Genomic DNA, 17,305 nt, shown 5'->3' with positions numbered 1-17,305 from the left:
CTTCCTGCACAACCGTTTAGGAGATAGCATAATGGACGAGAGAGCCGAACATAATACCCCCCCGTTTTTTTTTGTTTTTTTTTTTCAGAAAGCGTGGGGATAACTCGTAAGGTCAAGCATCTTCATGAAGTTTCTTTCACTCAACTTGCTGAATGGATGAAGACTCACCTCGTTCAATAGCTAACGATTTCCTGATGAAATCATTACGCGATCACTCAAGAGGACATTCTCTGGGAGCTAACAACTCATATCAAAATGTTAACACACACCAATAGATATTCTAAATGAAGGTCAGGCTTCATCTGGACATCTGCTGTACCTCTTTGTGTAGCCCTTGAGAATTTAAGGCAACGAGATCGGCATGTGGGTGAAAAGCAGCAAAACACTACAACAATGCAGCCAAGTTACTGAAAAGACAATTTCAAGCAGTAAGAAAGGGAAGCGCGACACGAGTGAGATATGTTTTGCTGCCGCCAACATCCCCGACTCCTTTTCCAATTTCACAGCTATGCGAGTTTTGTGATAAGATCGGACATTCCAAAGAACAGTCTGAAAGAGTAGAAATAGATCGACCAACAGAGAAATTCACCAAACATGGTAGTTACGATCAGCACATGGCACGAAGGTGCAAGAGCCGTAAAATTTTGGACCCCGCCCCAAAAAAGGGCAAATGCCAAAAAATGCAATTACGGGCACATTATTAAATGAAACATATATGCAATCAACATTGGGAAGGGGAGGGGGGGAAGTATGAAATACATTACAAAGTTTTTGATTTGACCTCCGGTTCATGCTCCAAGGCATTGGAGACCTGGGGTCAGAGGTCCAAATGGAAAAAAAAATATATTGATATTGGGTCAATCTTGGTGGAACCTTTTTGTAGCTTTCAAATTTGCTTTAGGTGGGAAGCGTGGGGATTCGTAATGGTGCGCCATCGACGTCGCTCAAGTTGAGGATTGTGAGCACGCTGCATCTGCACAACAGGCCCTCAACTCAACATCAACAAACCATCCTATCGATTTCCATGACGGGTTTAAATCGTAAACAAGCCGATACAGCAAAATTAACTTCCTCACCCATGTCACTTTGAGGGGACTCGTCACACACCAGGGTTTCACCATTCTTGTGCCTGCAAAAAACACGAGTTGGGGTAGTTAAGAAACGTTGATCCCAAACCAAAACGTGCCCACCCCCAAATGGACAGTTCATGCCATGAAGCACAAATCGAAATGCCTGAGTAGCAATATGATCAGGCACGAAATGACAGTTCCCTTCACGATCAACGTAAACAAACCCAGCTCACCGTACAACCTTGCGTCTCAAATTCATGCCATTGTGTCCACTGCTGCTCGTGGAACACGAGTCACCACTGCATGATGCTCGTGACGGTTGGGCATTAGTAAGCTCACGCAAGCAGTCCCAAGAAACAAGGCGTGTGCTTGCAATGGTCTGACCAGATTGCGGCTGCGCTGAGGGAGGTTGAGCAGATGCTTGGACTGTGCGACTCAAATATGGATCTGCTGAGCGTTCAGTGGCGACTGCTGCAAAGAAAAAGTAACAGTCATGTTGCAAGCAATCAAGAAATGTCCGATTATACGAAAAAACAAATAACAAAAAAGTGCCAACACAAAATAATTGGACTATGGGGTAAAAGGCAAGTATACAGATTGGTAAATTATATCCAAACATAAATTCAGAGCACTTATCAGCATGACATTTGCCTTCATCATTATCAGGTACCATGCTATCTCTCTATATCTCTCTCTCTATACAGAGCGTCGGTTCTGCCAAAACAGTTTCTTGGCTGGGTTAAAATACAGGACGGGTCGCCACTCTGATACAGGACACTCGACGGAGTGTGCAGGAATTCGTAAATTTGCTCAGGGTGCCGGCAATAGTTTCGAGAAGCACACCGTGGGGGTTTTTATGTCCACCAACCAATGCTGGCAGACAGGACACCCAGTTTAAAGCTCATGTGGGGGGGGGGTAAACATCAGGATGATTGCTCACCCTGCCTGTGAAAGGCTAGAGGTTCAAATCCAAGCAAGACAGCCCATAATTGCTGCTCTCAGACCGTTTTGCCATGTGGTGATCATAACTACCAAGTTTGGCGAGTTTCTGCACAACCACTTCGGAGATAGCATGATGGACGGACAGATGGACTGACCAACAGACAGACAGACCAAGCCGATTACAACATCCCACCGTTTTTTTCAAAAAGCGTTCGGATAATAATGAACTTTATATTATTTACCAGGTTTAAAACTATAATCACATGGAATTTTATGGAAGGAGTTAAATTTCATCAGACAAATTATAGTTAATTTTTAACTCCAGTTTTCGTTATTATCATAAGCTCATGTTCCGCCAGCCCCTCACATGAGCCACAAAGATGTAAGGTGGAGCATCATGAAACATGAGATAAGTTTTGAGTAAAGTGCAATGTGATAATAATAAATAAATAAATAAATCGATAAATAAAACAGGGTTCAAAGTTTGGGTTCCCATTTAGAATCCCATTTGACTCTCAACGAACAAAGCTCATAACCAGTCACAAACATTTTGTAAGACATTGCCATGAATACTCAATGTGTGTTGACCTCTAAAGGTTATTTTCGCAGACTTGACTAAATTTGATCCTGGACATAGGAAAGTCCAGGTCAGTTTCTCGGGGGCTCACATGAAAGCGACATCAGAATGCAAAAACTGACCTGGATATTCAGCACAACCTGACCAAGGAGCATGGGGAAGTTGTGATGGAGTTGAATATTCAGAGCAAACAGCAGACACATTCATCGCTCTTTCACTGGGTGAGGATTCCTGCTGGACCAGCAACTCAAGGTCTGAGCCACACAAAATAACCAATCAGGCACAAAGCTTTATTCCAACCATAACACAGGTAATTAAAAATAAAAACAAAACAAAGAAAAACACCGATAATTAAAAATAAGTTGCCCGTACTTGCACAGGATTCTAAATGCGGTCGGGATGGAGACGGAAAACATGCAAATGGCGTCTTCTGTCACCGAGCCGGCGAGTTGGGAGCATCAATTCGCATTTATTGCCACATCCGATGTAAATTAAATGCTCCAATTGTGGCGAGGCGCTCCTTTTGAAATCGTTTGCTCGATAAACGTAGCTTTTCGATACCTAGGGGCCCGTACTAAAAATATATTAAATCGGTGACAAAGCCAATGACCAATTGAAAATTAATAGCAGGATTAACACTCGTGGATTGAGTGATTGGTTTGGGGTGGAGGGATGTGGAGGTGGCAGAGGGACGATGGGCCGACTGTCCTCCTCCTGTGTTGAGTTGTCCTTGTGTATTATTTCTTGATAAATTAATGTAAAAATAAGCAGCTCTATATCTGGCTCACTAATAATAATAATAATAATAATAATAATAATAATAATAATAATAATCATAATCATCTGCAACCACAGGAAAAACAGAACAAGAACAACCGCATTGTGGTCACAACCTGTGATAAAAGCTCGTAACAAGCCGATTGGGAAACACACATTTACTGAGCTATTGAAATATTAACTCGAAACCTCATCCATGTCAGCCTCCGCCACAGTTCCATCGGAAGGAGCCGATTCGTCACACGGTCACGGATTGTTTAACCGCAAGATGGGGATTTAAAAAATTCCGTTACTATTTTTTGAGGGAGGAGTGTACCCGTGCCTGCTGCCAGGCTTGATTGATTAAACCATACTAATCATTTTTATTCAACATACGATTAGATTTTTTGGGGGGTCCCTCATCGAAACACTCGACCCAAGCAAAGCCAATGGAAATCTGACAACAACAAACCCGGGCAGTGTATAAATCAGCAGGGGCCTACACAGGCCAACCAGAAACCCAAAATGGCAGCCATATTAATTTGTCTGGATGCCATGGTGGGTGAAGTCTTGCAAAAATGTCGGTAGGGTCCCAGCAGCTGTCTGACCAACGGATGCACATTTCAAAACTTGACCCCCAACAACAACAGCAGAAACAAACAAAAACAACACGCGGAGCACATGTAGACCTGTGATGCGACATGTGTTACAGGATTTATGAACATTGTGTTAAATAAAAATAAGGTTTAAAAAAAAAACATGTTTTTAGTTTTACAACGCATCTCTGCCCATAGGTCAGAATCTTAAAGACCAATTTCAACTCTCCATCTCAACAACTGCTTTGACACAGATGTGCAATTGCCAAAATTTTTCTACATCTTCGTACAAAGTCCCTCGCCTTTTATTGTGCTTGAGGTTTGTCAAGCTTTCTCAGCACTTCCACACATCGATTTAAGTTGAGAATAATCCTTTTCCTGTCACAGTTTGCAGGATGAGTCATGACGATAGCAATAAAAAAGTGACAATGTAATGTTTTTTGGTTTTTTTTAACGCGAGTGAGGGTGAGCGTGCAATTTGGTTACCCGAAGGGTGCGGTAGAGCCGGGACGCACTCTCGCGATCGTCTGATGGACGTACAATGCGGCCGGGACTCGCTCTCGCCATTAGTGGGGATATTGTCCGCTTTTGTAGGGACAAATTGCCTCAGAATCTTTCTCGGTGTGGAACAGGTTTCCGGCGATTCAGGTTGGCCATGCATTGAAAAACAGTCGGTAGATTTTTTTTAAATGGCCTGACAAAGGTGGCTGCCGATGGCAGGATTTGTAGCAGACAAAGACCACTGCAGTCAATAAAAATAGCACCGCAAAGCGGGCGTAACCCCTCAGCCCCTTGACGCAAACCAATTTCAAGATGGTGGCCACATTGAAAATCGCAGCACGCCCATTTTCGAAAGGAACCTTCCTCTACTCAACCCCAACACACCCAGCAAAAATGGATTTAATTGGACAAGGAGTTCTCCTCGAAATTGATGGAAACCAATTTCAAGATGGCTGCCGTGGCAGCCACAGTGAAAATCGCAGCATGCTCATTTTGGAAAGGAACCTTCCTCTACTCAACCCCATTATACCTCACCAGAATAAAATCAATGTGTGAAGCAGTTCTCAAGTTATTGTCCGGAAACCAAATTCAAGATGGCTGCCCTAGACGCCATATTGGATATCGGATTGTGCTGTTTCTCGAAAGGAACCTTCCTCTAACCACCCCCATTTACACCCCCATGAAAATAAAATCAATCTGTCAAGCAGTTCTCAAGTTATTGACCGGAAACCAAATTCAAGATGGCTGCGCTAGCCGCCATATTGGATATCGGATTGTGCTGTATATCGAAAGGAACCTTCCTCTAACCACCCCCATGAAAATAAAATCAATCTGTCAAGCCGTTCTCAAGTTATTGTCCGGAAAGCAAATTCAAGATGGCTGCCCTAGCCGCCATATTGGATATCGCATTGCACCGATTAATTATCGAAAGGAACCTTCCTCTACCCAACCCCAACACACACTGAAAAAATGGATTTAATCGGACAAGGCGTTCTCCTCGAAAGCGACAGAAACCAATTTCAAGATGGCTGCCATGGAGGCCACATTGAAAATCGCAGCGCGCCCATTTTCGAAAGGAACCTTCCTCTACTCAACCCCAACACACCCTGCAAAAATGGATTTAATTGCACAAGGCGTTCTCCTCAAAATCGACGGAAACCAAAAGTTGACAGACGGACGGACGCCCAGACAATGCCTATGACGACAATACCCCCTTTTTCAGCCCAATTCGGGCTGAGGGGTAACTAGATACAGTATCTGCAACCACATTGCGATCGACAAGGGCTTACCGCTGACTGGGGGAGGCTTACCGCTGACTAGGGGAGGCTTACCCTTGACGATCACCCGTGATCCAATGATGGCCATATTTTGTTCAGACCACCATATGACCTTGACCTTCAACATTTAGGGATAGTGTGTAAATTAAGAAAATGTGTCTCCATCGACAGTTGATCCAAATTTTTTTATATTTAACTCAATATTATGAAAATCAGAGGAAAATTATTCAAGTTATCACTTCATTCCTTCTACTTGGTATCTTGTACATGCACACACATACTTTTTAACAAACGTACAGGTGTTTCTGAAAGTGGGGACAACCCCAAAGTACTATTTTGGGTGATTGAGCAGTAGACAAAAATAAATAAATAAATAATTGGAAGCAATGGGAAAGCAAATGATATTGAAGTCTGAAAATGACTCGAAAGACAAGGAGAGATTCCATCGGTGATAGAAGACATGAAGGATTCCTAGTGAGTGTGAAAGCTCGACTTTGGAGAGTTTACATGCACTGTAATCGCAAATGGCAGAATTGTACCTGTATCAAACATTTTATTGCTTGTAAAATAGACCCTGTGCTTTGAAGTCAACACTTTTTATTTCATTTTGTATTTCCTCCTGCAATCCGTAAATAAGTTATAAATAATTTTTAGTTGGCATCATAAGATAAAGAATTGGATGGGAGAACTGGAGCGGCACTCGGTAGAGTGCAAACCTCACCAGACTGAACAAGTTACGTTTTGTATCCACCCGATAGGCCGGATCGGGATTCGGACCTGAACCAAAAAAAATCTAATCGGCTTGTTCTTGTCACCTCGCCAACTCATCCACCTAGTATTGTCATAATCCGTCCACAACGTTTTGAAATATAAATGAACACAGTGTGGAGTAAATTCAAACATTGTTTCGGCTTCATTCGACTTTCGGCACAGAACGTCCGCGTTGGCTGGGCTTCCTGACGTCACGTCGTCGATAGATTACGAACAAATTTTGCGGTTTGGCTCATGGTCTTTGGAGTTGTGAATAAATGGTAGCAGTGGATAAGAAGTGCAAGCGTCCCTTCAAAATAGCTTTCACTATACACATCCCAACGATACTGATTTTGAATGATGTTCACTTAGCAGGAAACTCACTTGTTTGGTTCACTTCATCTTTCAACCGTTTGATACTCAGAGCAAGTAAGCATTTTTTAAACACCAGCATAGAACCAGGTTGTTGCTTTACACAGTCGTCACTGGCTTTACTGGCTTTTTTGGGGAACACAGAGTACTCAAAAAAAAAAAAAATCATTTATGACAAGAAGAAAACATTGGTATTCACCGCACCCAACACCTCCTTGAAACATTTTTAACTGAACAGTAAACTTGGCCAACGTGCGTCAACGTCGACATCTTTGTTTAATTTTAACCATCCTCGGTGACGTAGCGTCAAGGAGATCGGTGGTTCGAACCTCGGTCGAATCAAACTAAAGACTTTTTTTTTTAAATGGTACGTGCTGCTTCCTTGCTCGATTCTCAGCATTTAAAAAGGATTGGGTAAAGACAAACAACCAGAAGTTGCTAATAGTAGCGCAAGCCAGGTTGGGACTAATAGCCTCCTCACACTCGTCTCTTAGCTGTCTGTCCTGGGTTTGAATTCTGACCCAGCTACAAACTGTCATCCCAGTGTTTCACAGGCAGGGCGATTCATCATTGTGTGTGGCGTCCCAAGGATGGATGTTAAACTGGCATACAGTCTGCCGGTATTAATTGGACATTAAAACGTCCTGTGGTGTCCTTCATGAAGAGTAGGCAAGCTACCGCCAGCACCATGGCCAAATTCGAAACTCCCGACCAGACCACTGCTGGGAAGGCAATGGAAAACCACCAAGTATAACCCTTGCTCAGAAAAAGGGGGCCACCGATATATCGATTAGACCGGATATAATTGGTATTGGAAGTTTGAATATACCGGTATACCGAAAAATAATAAAATAAAACAATCCTTCAGTCACTCGACCCCCAGTGCCAGGCTAAGCCCAGACCATACACTTTAATGCAACTGAACGAGTGGACCATACGTGGAAAAATCAGTACAGTATGTACTACATGAGGTCAAATTGGACCACCAAACAGGCGAACACACAAAGAAACGTTCAGCAACATCAATAAACAGATACAAGGAAATGCATACCTCCTCTAATCTCATTCATGGATTCTGGTGATATGTTTGTGTATCCCAAGACTTCGAGCCGTCTTCGCAAGACTTCATCCTTGAAAGCGAGCCGATCTGCCATAATCCTCACGGTTATTGGCAATCGGGAGGGAACCAACGTCCGAGTGGGTTTGGTTCCTGGGAAATATTAACATTGCAGTAAATGTCAATGTTCTCCAGTCGTCCACACCCAAACTCTCATCCTTACATCAACCTGCTGCATGATAAAGCCTCCCTGGTACTCTCTTCCCAAGAGAAGGTAAACATTCTCTCATTTAGCTGCAGGTTTTTGGGGTTTTTTTTTTTTTTCTTTCAGCATTCAGCAAGAGACGAAAGGGGGGTAAGAGAGGGAAGCTCAACAACAGTAGGGAACAGGGACATCAGGAGATCCGTGGAAGGGAGAGAGGGATGGGGTAAACAAGAGGGACACCAGAGAGACTTTCAGTGAAGAAAACAGGGAATTTGAAGGAGGTGGGTTTGGGGAGGGTTAACAGGGGCAGAAAAGATCATGGTTTTGGATGGGGGTTAGATGTAATAAAAGTGCTCATAAGGACACTTGCTGCATTGCCCAGAAACAATACATGATCTCACAATCACTGAAGCTCAAATAATGTCATAATCATGCCAAGGATCATGGATGTTTGCTAAACTAATAAGAGATGGTTTAGTTTTCTGCGCGAGTACGAGGAGGGTGACTCACTAAATTGTTGCACTTTCGGTAACAGCGATGGAAGCATGGAACAATACCTGCCAACTTGGACTACTTGTCTCCAGGAAATATATATATATATATATATATATATATATATATATATATATATATATATATATATATTAATAATAATGGATTTCCTCTCCAATAGCGATTTGTTTAAAACTTGGAGCAAAATCATAAAAACCAATCATAAAAAATAAAGAAAAATGATGATGATGAAGGGAGACTTAAAACGAAGATTAAAATTAAATGTCAGAGGCAGGGAAAAAAATTAGTTTATAAAAGAACAGCAAACAAGTTGTTAACCAGCGGAGTTACAAGAAGATGGTTCTGATGGAAGTTAAGGCAACAATGGCACTCGGTACTAGTAGGGCACAAACCTCCGCCAGGTTGAACAGTTTACTTTTTGTATCCCACTGATGGGTCGGATCTGGATCGGGACCTGAACCAAAAATCTCAATCGGCTAGTTCTTATCAAATAACCAACTCATCCACCTCGTTTGGTCAGAACTTGTCCACAACTTTTTGTAATGTCACGCTACATGTATGTATCACTTTTTGGTCCCATCAACCAATGGTGTTCAACGGCGGTGAAAACACAACTTGTACACCCACCTTATGCCTGGTGTTGGCTTAATGGTTAAGGTAGTGGGCTTGGGATCCTAGGGTCCTGAGTTCAAATCCCGCTCAGCTGTTGAATTAACACCAGGTGGGGTTGACTCTGCCTGTCATCCTTCCGAGGTCGGCAAAATGAGTGCCAGCATGCTGGTATACTGTGTCGGAGTGGCGACCCGTCCAGGATTGTTCCCAATAGCCAAGGAGACTGCTTCGGCGGCACCAACGCTCTGCACAGAGTATGGTCCGAATGGATGGATGGACACCCACCTTGGATGGCGGAGGTAATTAGAAAGCATCTCGAAATGCAAAGCCCACGTTCGCTTTGTCGTCAAACTAAACTCGACGAAAACTCGAGTGTTTAAAGAAATATTGTACATTTTATTAATTTGTTTTCTCCATAATTCTCATAAACAGAAGGTTTGTTGAACATTTGAGGTGCAAAACATAAGATGATAAATTTTATGACCCGGACAGACACACTGTTCAAAGTTCAATATAAATAAATAAATAAATAAACAAACAAACCGGCCGTCTCGTGCTTGACGTGCTGCGACGAGCTTATAGTTTTGTTTTACATATATAAATCGAGTCACTAAAGGCTTGGTCCTTTCACATTTTGACACCATTTTAAATTATCTACATATTCTCATAATAAATGTTTGTTGAAAATTTTATGACAAAATCTCGAATAATAAAAAAAAAAAAAAAAAAAAAAAAAAAAAGATAAAAGTTATGGCCTGGACGGACACACGCACGCACACACAGCCCACCTCCAGCTGTACTCTGTGTGTAAACATCAGGCAAAACGTCGCGAGTCGGCATTTTGTATGAACAATAAGAAGCCGAGCGTTGAACGATTACCTCAGGGTTACACAGCACGACACGTACGTTCGGGGTTCGAAGGACGAGTGTACGTCACGGACGTTTCAAAATACCCGCCGCTTGCTGACCCCGACACCATTAACCTTCCCTTTCCCGATTCAGGCACCGGGACATTTCATGTTTCACAAACACGGAGCAAAACCGAGCACCTGGTGAACGAAACTCACAAACAAACGGCGCTTACACCGTTTAAAACCAGCTCGCGCGCTCCCTTTCACAAGATTTAAATCTTCATTCCTGCCCTGAGGGCGTCGGACCCGCCTTCCGTTTCACAAGATTTAAATCTTCATTCCTGCCCTGAGGGCGTCCGAATATCCGTGTGACGAACACTTTCCGTTTGGAGAAGGAAAAAGTTTTTAAACGTCTAAATATTCTAAGCATCTGGTAAATAATAATAAAATATATCAATGTAATATAAAAATAAATTACTTTCGATTTTTTTTTTTATTGAGAAGGGGAAGACGCAAAGAGCGCAGCTGTTTAATGCGCTGATCTCCACACGAACTGGATTGGGTACCCAACGTGAATTGGTCGGGCGGTCCTGAAGCCACCGGAAGCGCTCCAGCCGCCATATTGCTTCTCCCACAACAAGCAAAATACCGTTTACGTGAACACCGATACTTGCTTCAAGATGCGTGTTTCCGATGAGAATTCCACCTTCCGACTTGATTTTTCTCCTTTCCCGCTTGAATTGATTCCACTTCCGGCTTGAAGGTGTAAAAACCGCGACGGTGATCAAAGGAGAAGAGGAATCGAATTTCATCGATAAGCGGCATTCATGATTCACCTTCGTGACAAACAGGCCCATTCAGTCGTTTTGGGAGAACAAAGATGGCGGACAAATGGCTTCAAAAAATCTTGCCCGGAGAGATCAGTGGTATAATGAGAGTTTAATTTTGACGTCATTCCACATCCGGGAGGTTGGCTGTCCGCTGTGATGGAGGAAAAGGATCACAGACAAAGACCTTTTTTTGTATACCTTGTCGAGGCTCGTGTGAGAGCGAACACACAACGCACAGCAAGGGGGGGCATGAGACAAGAGGGGCGGGAGTGGGAAGGAGATTATCGAAAGGTGGGGAACAGACATTAGAAGATCTGTGGAAGGGAGAGGGATGGGGCACGGAACATGTGGAATAGAAGATGGACATTACAGGGACTTTCAGGAAGGAAAGCAGGGAATTTGAAGGAGGTGGGTTTGGGGTGGATTAACGGGGGTAGAAAAGATCAAGAATTTGGATGGGGGATGATAAGAGGTGGTGGTGAAGAGCTGTTTTGAAAGCCTGGAGGGAAGAATGGGAATGAATAGAGTGAGGGAGTTTATTCCAAAGGCGGGAAAAAAGAAGAATGAAAGAGTGAAGGTGAGCAGTGATTCGTGATTTTGGTAGTTTTACCAGAAAGGGTTGTTGTCGGACTTTGAGCGCCCTGCGGAAATGTGGTGGGGACAAATCGCAGAGAGAGCAGGGGGTGGGGGGCGACGCTGGAGAGGAGAGGGTAGAAGACAGAAAGACCACCGACCAGCCTTCGGTGATTGAGTGAGAGGCCCAAAGACTCAGCATCATTGCGGGAGATGCCAATGATCCAAAAAGCCTTGGTTTCCACAGCGTGAAGCCGAGAAAGGTGGGAGGCAGGAGCACCAGCACAGAGGGGAGAGCAGTACTCCATCAGGCTGTGGACAAAAGCTTTGTAAGTGGTCAGGAGCTCAGATGGGCCGAGGAAGGACTTTGCACGACGGAGGATTCCCAGTCGGTGACTGGTTTTGGAGGCAAGGTTTGAAACGTGGCTTTTCCAGGAAAGGCCATGGCAGATAGTGAGACCCAGAAGTTTGAAAGAAAGGACTTCTTCCAGTGGATTGTTGAGAAAGTGGATGGGGGGTTTTCTAAACGGTTCTTTCGAAGAGACATGGTGAGAGTGTGAAATTTGTCCGGATTGAAAGACATGTTCCACGTGTTGGACCAGTTTGTGATTTTATCCAGATCTGTAGTGAGTGAAGAAGCTGCTGCTTGCCGGTCTGAGGGATGACCGATGGTAATGGCAGAGGGTGGGGTCATCAGCAAAGAGATATAGAGGATTTTCCAGAGAGTTGGAGAGATCATTGATGAAATCCACAAAAAGAACAGGGCCCAAACACTACCTTGAGGAACTCCAGCTTGGACAGGAAGAGGGGATGAAAGAACTCCATTTCGGACCACCCATTGACTGTGACAGGAGAGGAAGTCTGCGAGCCATGAGTGGAGATGTCCTTGGATACCATAGGAAGAGAGTTTGGTGAGTAGGGCAGGGTTCCAGACTGTATCAAAAGCACGTGATATGTCCAGGGATATGGCTCAGATTTCCTGTCTGGCATTGAGGACCTCCATCCATTGTTGGGAGAGCAGAAGCAACATATCCAGGGTAGAGTGACCTGGTCTGAAAGCAAATTGATGATTGGAAATCAAGCCATTGGAGAAGAGGAAGGATTTAATGTCTGAAGCGATGATGTATTCCATAACCTTGCTGATGATTGGGAGAAGGCTGATTCGTCTGTAGTTGCAGGGATCTGTTTTTGCACCTTTTTTATGCAGGGCAGTGATGTTTGCTGATTTCGAAGCAGATGGCAGATGACTTTGAGCAAATGAGAGGGTGAATAGAAAAGAGAGAGGGTGAGCAAGAGCAGAAGAGCAGGTTTTTAGGACACGTGGGTTGATGCCGTCTGGACCGGTTGTAGAATCTGAGTAGAGATTTGACAGCAAGCTCTCCACCTTGTTAGGAGAAAAGGACACAGAGTCCAGGGACAGTTGGGTGCGACTGGGTAAGGTGGGTCGAGAAAGTGATGGGTTTTGGACACAAGATTTAGCTGAAAACACTGAGTTTAGGCATTCAGCCTTTTCACGTGTGGTATCAGCAGTGCGGCCATTTGAGGTAAGGGAACGGATGGAGGGGGAACATACACCAGAAACAGATTTGATGAGGCACCACCAGGATTTTGAGGGAGAGACGTTTGAGAGTTCAGACTTGAGATGAGAAAGATGTTGTTTTCTGGCTCTCCTGAGGGTAGATACACACTTGTTCCAAGCTTTATGGAAGGAACTGAGATTGCCCTCAGTTGGGTTTGCTTTCCATGAGGCAAAGGCAAGTTGTTTCAGGACAACTGCCTCGCCACATGCTTCAGTAAACCAAGGGTGGGAGGAAGGGTAGGACAACTGAACACAAGAAGGGATAAATCTGTGCATGAGGGAGAGCTAGTTTCTGTGAAAGAATTCCCAGGATGAGTTGATGTTTGAGAAAGTAGCGATAGGAGACCACTCCATAAGTTTGATGGCTGCTTGGAGACCCTGTCAGTCAGTTTGTGTGATGCCAGACTCGACGGTAGTGAGGTGGTTCTCTGATAACAGCCAGAGAGATGTCCACTTTGACAAGGATGTGGTCCGAAGAACCAATTGGAGCGAAGGAAGAGCAGCAGATATTGTCAGGGAAATTTATCAAAATCAGATCCAGAAGAGATGGAGTACCATTGGTTGAGATCCGTGTCGGGAAGTTGACCGATTGAGTCAGTCCCAATGAGTCGCAGAAAGCTTTTGCTGAGGTGCCATGACAGGTGAGAGAGGTACCCACACCGAGCCAACTGGCGTAATGACAATTGAAGTCACCACATAAGAGGAAGAGAGACTTTGGATGAGAAGATAGAAGTTGGTCCATGTTTTCAGATAGTGAGATGTAGATGGAGTCATCACTGTTAGGTGGACGGTACAGTACACGTATAAACTTGAAGTGGGAGTGGAGGCGAAGCCGAAGCCAGAGGTATTCCTGGGGGTGTGGGGGAGTGAGGGCAGTGAATGGAGAGTGAGGAATAGAGTCTTTGATGAAGAGAGCAACACCTCCACCAGGACGAGGCTCAGGTCTGTCATACCGGAGGAGGGAGTAACCAGGGAGAGATACTTGGGAGTCAGACACGTCTTGGGGGAGAAAAGTTTCTCTTCGACAGATTATGTCTGGTTTGTCAGTGGCAACCTGTATCGAAAGATCTGAAAGGTTTGAGCGAAGGCCCCGGATATTTGAGGTCCACACTTTTAATGAAGAGGGAGGGGAGGAGGCTTTGGGTGCAAGGGGTGGGGGAGGGGAGGGAAGGACAAGGGAGGGGGAGGGGTAAGGAGGGTGGGGGATTGCAGAATATCTAGGGGAGGGGGCCGGATGAGGAGGAGAAAAGGCTCTGTGGTGCTGGGGGAGAGGGGGACAATAGAGGGGGAAGAAGGCAGTTGAGAATTTGAGGAGGTGGAGTGAAGAGATGGAGGTGAGAGGGCAATGGAAAGAGGCAGCTTTGAGGATGAGAGGGGTGGGAGCAACTTTGAGAAGGGTGAGGGGAATGAATGGTGGGAGAAAGGTGAGGGGAGTTTTTGAGAGAGGTGAGAGGGAGGCTTGGAGGGAGAAGAGTGCGATGGTTGCTTTGAGAGTGAGGGGTGAGGGGGGTGAGTTGGCACTGAAGTTGGAAAAAAAGAATGGTTGATGGAAAGCGAACATCCATAGCAAACTGGGGTTTTTTTTTTAAGTTTTCGGTCAGAGATGCGATTTAACACGTTTCTTGATGGATCCAATAAAGGTGAATTCAGAGAAGAGAGAGAAGAAACGCTGTAACAGTTGGATTTTTTTAGGCAAGGTATGAGGGAAAGGTCGAATTGAGAACAGTCTGTTAAAATAGCAGAATCGTAGTGCATTATGATACAGTAAAGAGTACCACACGTGTGAAAGAGGAATATGAAGCACCGGACATTCAGACCTGACATAAGAGATCGTTTTTATTATTATTATTAATGTTTGAGAGAGTTTTCAACAGATTCGGTCATGGAAGTGTATAAAAAACGAGGAAGAAGAAGAGTGGGAAGAAGAGGATGAAGGAGAGGAAGATGAAGGAGAGGAAGATGAAGGAGAGGAAGATGGAGAGGAAGAAGGAGAGGAAGATGAAGGAGAGGAAGATGGAGAGGAAGAAGGAGAGGAAGAAGGAGAGGAAGAAGGAGAGGAAGAAGGAGAGGAAGAAGGAGGAGGAGGAGGAGGAGGAGGAGGAGAAGAAGAAGAAGAAGAAGAAGAGTGGGGAAGAAGAGTGGGGAAGAAGAGGATGAAGAAGAGGATGAAGAAGTATCGAGACTCGTGAATGTGTAAGGAGAAAGGTCGTTTTTTTGTTTGTTTTTTTGGTTGAAGATAAGAAATAGAGTGATTCGTGGGAGGGATGGAGGACGTGAGGAAAGTGGGGAAGATATAAATTGAAGGTGATGGGGGAAAAAAAAAACAAATAAACATGATCGTACACTGAGGGGAAACAAAGGGTAGGCCTCAAGGGTAGGCCTCAAGGGTAGGCCTCAAGCACCCGGTAAGACAAGGTCGATGAAATCTCACAAAATAGCACGATTTTTGAAACAAAACCGAACTCGGAACACACAGTAACATGTAGGTGAGAAAATAAAAAGTTAAAACGGGACAGATAACGACCGGAAACATAAGGCGCTGTCACACCTTAACTATATAGCCAGCAATGGCAACGTATAAAAATGTATGTAAAACGTTGGCTTACGTAGAAATTTTGATGTTTTTTTTTAAGTTTTGGTCGTATTCATAACGAGTTGGTCGTATGCATAACATATTAGTAACGGGCACAGAACGTTTCGTTGTCTTATAGATAACTTATACCTACGAATGCCTAGCCTGTTGTCGGCCTTCACAACCTATGCCCAACGATAGTCTAACTTATGCATAGCGCGCTGCACGTATCGCCGACGAACTCGTGGCGTAGCCTGTTAAAAACCTGCCGCTCGCCGATTTAAATCATAACCGACTGAAAATTGGAAGTGTCAACCACGCAGTCACTCCTTGACTATTTAGCCAGCGTATGCCGACCTATGAAAAATGTGTCTAAAACGCTGGCACACATCGAATAAGTATGGGTAAGTTGTGTATACGTTAAGAGCACGCTGAAAAACGATGAAGTACGCTGTCATATTTCGTGGTACGTCGAGTACGTCGTGAAATTTCAAGCATGCTGAAAATTTTCCGACGTATTCGCCGTATGGCTCACACGTTCCGCGACACTGGGAATAAGTTGTAGGCACGATATGCGATCGTTGACACACGTCGACACAAGTTCCTTGTAAGTTACTCATAAGTCGAAACACGTCGAGGTAATGTTTAGCATACCCGAAACTTATTTTCTCCGTCAAGGCACATTTTCTTTTTTTCTCCTTGGCTCCGTGAAGGCACGTGACAAAATATCTGAAGTTGCTGTTGTCGTTTTTTTGTTTTTTTTTGTCTATCACAAATTTTAAAATATATTCGGACATTTGCTTTTAAGTTTGGACGTTGACGTGACAATATCCTCAAACAGAAAATAATCACAGAGGAGGAACTAAGAATAAGACATGAGCAAACTGAAGAGGCAATCGGACGTGACGTAACGGCACGTAACGAAATATCGGAAGTTTTTTTTTATTTTTTAACGCTGCCAATACGCCATTATACGGTAGCTGTAAATTAGAAACACGTTCAGTAAGTTCTGTGGTCGTCCGGAAGACGTCAATCAAATACGTCTACATACGTCAATATGCGTTGGAGGTACGTTACACACAAGTTCAAAGCACGTTACTCATAGGTTAGAAATAAGTTTTGGGTACGCTAAGCATTACCTCGACGTGTTTCGACTTGTGAGTAACTTACAAGTAACATGCCTCGATGTGTGTCAACGATCGCATAACGTGCCTCGACGTGTGTCAACGATCGTGTAACGTGCCTACAACACGTTACTCATAGGTTATAAATAAGTTTCGGGTGCGCCAATCATTACCTCGACGTGTTTCGACTTATGAGTAACTTACAAGGTAACGTGTGTCGACGTGTGTCAACGATCGCATAACGTGCCTACCACTTATGGCCAGCGTAGCGGAACATGTGAGTCATACGCTGCCATACGTCGTAAAATTTCAAGCATGCTACAATTTGAGGACAACCGCAAAGTACAATGATGAAAGCCAGCGTACGATGATGTATGGCAGTGTTTTTCAGCGTGCTCTTAATGTTATCAAAACTTACCCATAACGTATTCGACGTGTGCCAGCGTTTTAGACAAATTTTTCATAAGTCGACATACGCTGGCTAAATCGTCAAGGTGTGACAGCGCCTTTAACTTTGAGATCGTCAGCAGAGAGCCCTGAAGGAGACC

At 44.1% G+C, this 17,305-nt stretch overlaps 1 protein-coding gene across 11 annotated transcripts in view; it reads right to left on the bottom strand.

Annotated features, from left to right (window-relative positions):
- Positions 1 to 10,458, bottom strand: part of HYLS1 (HYLS1 centriolar and ciliogenesis associated) — a 39,412-nt gene extending 28,954 nt beyond the window's left edge. The window contains exons 1-5 of one of the 11 annotated variants that reach the window (XM_085896402.1): positions 10,313 to 10,458; positions 7,893 to 8,051; positions 2,712 to 2,843; positions 1,304 to 1,541; positions 1,077 to 1,129 (exon numbers count right to left, since the gene is read on the bottom strand). In XM_085896402.1, the coding sequence (XP_085752528.1) occupies positions 1,077 to 1,129; positions 1,304 to 1,541; positions 2,712 to 2,843; positions 7,893 to 7,995 (526 nt within the window). In that variant the 5' untranslated portion in view covers positions 7,996 to 8,051; positions 10,313 to 10,458. Of the gene's footprint in view, positions 1 to 1,076; positions 1,130 to 1,303; positions 1,542 to 2,711; positions 2,844 to 7,892; positions 8,052 to 9,243; positions 9,459 to 10,016 lie in introns of those variants that run through there. The other 10 variants (XM_085896401.1, XM_085896398.1, XM_085896399.1 and 7 more) reach the window with 10 other exon arrangements.
- Between the last annotated feature and the right edge of the window lie 6,847 nt (positions 10,459 to 17,305).

Source organism: Eptatretus burgeri, chromosome 9 (assembly GCF_056783735.1).
Source record: "Eptatretus burgeri isolate ZD-2024b chromosome 9, Ebu_testis_v1, whole genome shotgun sequence".
NCBI lineage: Eukaryota > Metazoa > Chordata > Myxini > Myxiniformes > Myxinidae > Eptatretus > Eptatretus burgeri.
Note: the sequence above shows the minus strand (reverse complement) of the source record. Positions and strands in the feature narration are given on the sequence as shown.